The following is a 5,987-nucleotide window of genomic DNA, read 5'->3' as shown; positions in this document are numbered from 1 at the left end:
CTTCCACTCTCCGTGCTCCCTGGAAGCTCCCACCCACTCACCCGCGTTGCCTTCAAGCCCGCTGGGGGCAGCCGGAGGGAGCCAAAGCCACTCCGTCCGGATAGGCAGCGGGGCAACAGCAGAAAAGCATGCCGTTGCTCAGGAGAGTCTGAGGAAGACGGGCCCATCCTGCCTTCAGGAGGCCGAGGGCTCTGACACGGAGACCCCTCAGTCACTTCAGTGGGGAACAGACCTGGAAACCAGCTATGACTTGGCATTGCTCCGTGTGCTCTGGGTCTGGGATTTGAGAGGCCTGAAAGGAACCCCCGTCCTGTCCCTCGGCCCCAGGTGTGTCTGGGAATCCTGACACTGGGCTTCTCCATATTAAGTGGGCATCTCCCGGTCTTTTCTCTCTGCTCATGGTTCTGATATTCTGTGGGGTGAGAATGTCCAGCCCAAACCTTCAGGTTGTTGTCTAAGAATGTGGAGCCAGCATGCCTCTGCGCTTGGAGCCTGGGGTCTGGCTGAGGTGTCCCCCACTCCCAACCTTCCCAGTGGGAGAAGCTGAAGAAGGTGATGCGGTCAGTTGCCTCGGAGGGAAGACAGAGACACAGAGGCCACATACTTTCTCTCTTCCTTCTCTTACTGAGAAGGATCTGCAATCAGGGATATTCAGCAAAGCTCAGGGTCCCATATTCATGCTGGGCTAACTCCCACCTGGGTGCGAAGAGACGGCCCTGAGAAGGGGTTCGAAAACCTCCCCACCCGGCAATCTCCCTTCTGGGTAGATACCCAACACAATGGAGAGCAGGGACTCAGAGACATTTGTACTCTAATGTTCATGGCCGCACCATTCACAGCAGCAAAGGGCGGAAACAACCCAAATGTTCATGTATGGCTGTGAATCAACAGAAAGTGCTCTCGCCCTACAGTGGGGGTATTATTCAGCCTTCAAAAGGAAGGAAATTCTGACCCGTGCTACAACATGGATGAACTGGGAAACACTAGGCTAAGCGAAAGAAGCCAGACACAGAAAAGCAAACACAATTACAACTTGGGATGACGAAAACATTCTTGAGATGCGCGGTGGACATGATTGCACAACACTGTGAATGTCCTGAGCGCCACTGAGCTGCACGCCTCAAAATGAGTACAGTGATAAATTTTATGTCATAGTAGATATTTTGTATATTGTGCCTTTGCCACAATTCAAAAAGCAACGCGCAAAAAGGCAAGACAGACCGTGAGCCCCCGCCGGTCTCGGGTGCAGAGCCGGGTCTTCGGCGCTCCCACCCGCACCGGGCACGGCTCTAACCCCAGCTCCCTGTGCTTTGTCTCGGTGCTTCTAGGCCTGGCGGAGGACCCACGGAGCCCGCGGACCCTGAGGCTGCTCCTGGTGGGCAAAACGGGCAGCGGGAAAAGCGCCACCGGAAACAGCATCCTGGGCCGGAGAGAGTTCGAGTCTAAACTCAGCGCTCAACCGGTGACCCTGACCCTCCAGCGGGGCAGCCGCGCCTGGGCCGGGCGGGAGCTCGAGGTGATCGACACCCCCGACATCCTGTCCCCGCGGGCCGGGCCGGAGGCGGCGGCAAGGGCCATCTGCGAGGCGGTGGCCTTCTCGGCGCCCGGGCCGCACGCCGTGCTCCTGGTGACGCAGCTGGGCCGCTTCACCGACGAGGACCGGCAGGCCGTGCGGCGCCTGCAGGAGGCCTTCGGGGTGGCCGTCCTGGCGCACACGGTGCTGGTGTTCACGCGCAAGGAGGACCTGGAGGGCGGCTCGCTGGAGGAGTACGTGCGGGCCACCGACAACCAGCACCTGGCCCGGCTGGACGCGCTGTGCGCGCGGCGCCACTGCGCCTTCGACAACGCGGCGGCCGGCGGCCGGCAGGAGGCGCAGCTGCGGGAGCTGCTGCAGATGGTGGACGGCGTCCTGTGGGAGAACGAGGGCCGCCCCTACAGCTACCCGGCCTGCCGGGACTCCCAGCAGCGCGGCCTGCTGCGGGCCGCGCGGGAGACGCCGAGCAGCCGCGGGCAGGGCTCCGACGGGGCGCCCCTCCGGGAGCCCCTGCTGGAGGGACTGTGCCGGTTCCAGAAGGAATTCGAGAAGGCGCACAGACATCTGCTGAAGAGCGCGCCCATCTGAGCTTCCGCTGGACCGCGGCCCCTGGAGCCCGCTGCCAGCCCGTCCCCTGCTCTCTCCATCCCCGGGGCTCACTGGCCATCCCAGGCTCCTGGGGGGTGTCCGGTGCGCCGAGAGGCGGGTGCGTTCCCCAGTTCCCCGCTCGCACCCCGGGGCCCTCATCAGCCCTTCCAGGGAGCCCGCAAAGGAAGCAGTTGGATGACTTAAACGCGGCCGGGAGTAGCCTGCCTGCTGGGGGGGGGGGGGGAACCGCTGCAACACGGGGGTGTCCTTTTGGAGGGCTGCTCCTACAGACAGGGTCCCTCAGAAGCCACCTGCGATTGGGGAAGAGGGCAGGATGGGGGTCTGGCTCTGGCCACCTGACTGCATAAGGACATGAGGCGCCTCAGGGGCCCCTCAGCTTCTTTGAGGTTCTAGGGGCTTCTGGGGAGTCTGACCAACTGATGGAAACAGAATAGGAGCAGACCGGGGCAAAATGCCTCCCAGTATGCTCCTCTTTTCCTTTCTTGGAGCTGTGTGACCGAGGGCCTCCAGCTACCTTCTTCTGGGAGAGGTGGGAACTGGAGGTGGGGGAGACAGTGCTGGAGGACAATCAGAAAGCAGAGGACATGGCCTCAGGTCTGTCTGGACATTTGTCCTCTGGTTGGAGATTCTCTACCATCAGAGGCCCATGGACTACAGTCTCCCAGTGTGGAGGCCATGACGCCCATCTTCCCCAGACTCAATGGACTCCTAAGAAAGCTGGAGCATTTCTTTTGCTGGGAGATTCAGAAAAGTGTCTCAAGGCACCACACAGACTTATTTTGAGTATATACTTAAGATAGTCCTTGTGGGGGTGCCTGGGGGGGCTCAGAGGGTTAAGCGGCTGCCTTCAGCTCAGGTCACGATGCCGGGGTCCTGGGATTGAGCCTCTGCTCAGCAGGGAGTCTGCTTCTCCCTCTCTCTCCCTTCACTCGTGCTCTCTCGCTATTTATCTCTCCTTATCGCTGTCTCTCTCTCTCTCTCAAATAAATAAAAATCCCTCTCTCAAAAAAAAAGAGAGTCCTTGTGCCAGAGCCATTTATTAAATATGCCCATTTCCCACTGAACTGAAACACAACATTCATCGTGTAAGAAATGTTCATATTCCCAAAGATCTATGTCAGGATTTTCAATTCTGTTTTGGTCTTTGACTTTTTTCCTTGGTTATGAATAAAATATTGATTTGATTACAGAGGCTTGGAGTGTAGTATGGCACACCCGATTTCCTCCTCAGTCTACATGTTTATAGTTCCTTTGTTATTCTCAGGCATTTATTCTTCTGTGTGAGAGTTAAAATCACTTGTTTCATTATCAGAAAAGAACCAATGGGCATTCCAGTTGGAATTGTCTTCCATTAGGTTTGGGACAACTGGTAAACATGCCAAGGGTAAATGGATCCAGGCCATCGTACCTCTAAGTGAGTAGACTCCCAACTTTAGAGCTATGGAGTTAAAGCTAAAATCATTTGCATTTCCATTAGAAGATTAATTTCTTTAATTTGAGTGATCTTATTTTAACTGTTAGCTTCGTTAAATTTCATAACAGAAAATATAAGCATTGACCAAATGATAGCCTTTCAGTGACTCTGAATGGCAAGTCACTCAAAACGTGTCAGTCATTAAAAACCCTAAAGGAATTGGTTTTAATTGCATCAAATGCAGTGGGTTTGTTTGTTTGTTTGTTTTTCTCCTTTATGATTAAAGATCAGGGGAGAAAACTCCCACCACATTTCAGGGGGAGGGATAGATCTTGCACCGCCATCACTCCCTGGGCCTCACAGAATGCGGAAGGCATGCGTGGGTATGTTCTAGAAACGCCAGTCTCTGTACCAGTAAGAAAGATGTGATGTGGGTGGAGGTGGGGGTGGGCTGAGGACGGAGGGTTGTCTGGCCAAGGCTATGAAAAGAGCCAACTTTAGAATTTGTGCCTTTCTAGAAATGTCTCTACACTGGAGCAAAGCATGAAAGATGGGGATTTGGGCAACTAGAAGGGGTCAGTGCCTACAAGGTTGTTTCCTCCCTGGTGGGTCAGAACAGCTGTTTGAAGTCTCAGGGGAGTTTCCAGCTCCCAGTGCTCCTGTAATAACACTTGATAAACTATGCAGAAAATACAAAATAATACTAATTTTACAACAATTGTTCAAAGGCCCAGGGAAGTGACCAAATGCGGGCAGACGCTATAAGGAACTGTCATCCCCAAAGGGTCCAGGAGAAATTTTTTCTGGAAGCCTGAAAGAGATGTCACAGATGTCTGTGCCCATGGCAGCAAAGACAGAATCTGAGGTTCTAGTTCATCAGACATTCCACTGAAATACTGAACGGGTCCTATTTTAGGTGTAAAAACCGTATCAGGACAAATGGATTTGCCCTAAAAGAAGAACAAGGTTGAAGTAATCCCTTGCTAGTGATGTCTAAAATCAAGCCTTCCCAAAGTCAAAGTGATCTGCCAGTAATTTAAGTGCCTGCTAAAACAAACTCAATATTCTTCAGAAGGTAGTAATATCCTGAGTCTCTACAGCATATTATCCACAATAACCTATAGATTGTTAAAATTCTTCTTTTCTAACGTAAGGATACAAATCTATGAAATTTTCCTCTCGGGGCTCCTGGCTGGCTCGTTCAGTTAAGTGGCCCACTCTTGATTAGGACTCGGGTCATGGTCTCAGGCTCTTGGGTTTGGTGGGGAGTCTGCTTGAGATTCTTTCTCGCCCTCGCCCTCTGCCCTTCCCCCTCCTCTCTAAAATAAATAAATACATCTTTATCTTAAAAAAAAAAGAAATTTTCCTCTACACATGCATATCTATGTCTCACAAACTTTTGTATATTCTGTTTCCACTATCATTCAGTTTAGAATATTTTCTATATTCTTTGTGATGTCTTTTTTCATTCATGGATTATTTAGAAGTATGTATTTGATTTCCAAATATTTGAGTATTTTCTAGAAACTGTAGTATTCAATATGGCAGCCACATGGGGCTACTGAGCACTTGAAATGTAGCTGGTACACCTGAGAAGAAGTGTAACATTTTACATAATTATAATTAGTTTTAACTGAAATTTAAAAACAGAAGCAGTGTAAACGATTTCACCAGGAAACACAGCTTTGTTGTTGAGGTAGAAGTAAATTTCCCTCCAACTGTTCTATCACATGTTATTGCTATTATGCAATGCAAACGTTGGCCATGTGCAGTTTCTAGTGTTACACACAAACCCATCGTTGAGCTAGTCATGTCAATAGATCGATTCGGTTCGAATAATCCTTTTCCACTGATGCGGTACTTTTGTTTGACTACCTGATATAGACAGGACGAGTCACAGTAACGCCTATCTACATTGTACTTGGCAATTCAACTTAAAGACTGATTATTATTTTATTCATAATATACTTAAATTGATTTTTAGTTTAAAAATAAATATGGACAGATGTTTAACTTTAAAATGAAGGCAGGGGCACCTGGATGGCTCAAGTCGTGGTCTCAGGGTCCTGGGGTAGAGCTGAGCATGGAGTCGGCTTGGGAGTCTCTCCGTCTTCCTCTGCCCCTGCCCCTGCTGGTGCCCTCGCTCTAAATAAATCAAATATTTTACAAAATGAATGCATAACACCGATGCAGAACAAATGGAGATGACCAGGCAAGCCCTATGACAGAAACGGAGAGAGAGAAAGAGACTAGAAGAAGATATGTTACAAAATTCTTGACCAGTAGCCATTGCAATTTCCTGCAGTCCAGCAAAGCCAGAGAAAAAGTGGTTGGAGACATTTTCAGCATACACATAGGAATTCTGATAAAATGTTTCCTCTCAACAATCAAAAACAAAGTTGATAAAACTAGTAACTGGAGCCAGAATTA

General features: G+C 50.6%; 1 protein-coding gene across 1 annotated transcript; it reads left to right on the top strand.

Annotated features, from left to right (window-relative positions):
• Window positions 1-1,141: 1,141 nt before the first annotated feature.
• GIMAP6 (GTPase, IMAP family member 6) lies at window positions 1,142-3,332 on the top strand (the record flags this gene model as incomplete). The annotated part of the gene is made up of 1 exon (XM_081810791.1): window positions 1,142-3,332. A coding segment is annotated over one exon (981 nt), but the record flags the coding sequence as incomplete, so codon positions are not given.
• Window positions 3,333-5,987: the final 2,655 nt, after the last annotated feature.

The sequence above is a fragment of the Leptonychotes weddellii genome, unplaced genomic scaffold (assembly GCF_054177405.1).
Source record: "Leptonychotes weddellii isolate Sample4059 unplaced genomic scaffold, ASM5417740v2 HiC_scaffold_3730, whole genome shotgun sequence".
Lineage (NCBI taxonomy): Eukaryota > Metazoa > Chordata > Mammalia > Carnivora > Phocidae > Leptonychotes > Leptonychotes weddellii.
This window is presented reverse-complemented; position numbering and strand designations above follow the sequence as displayed.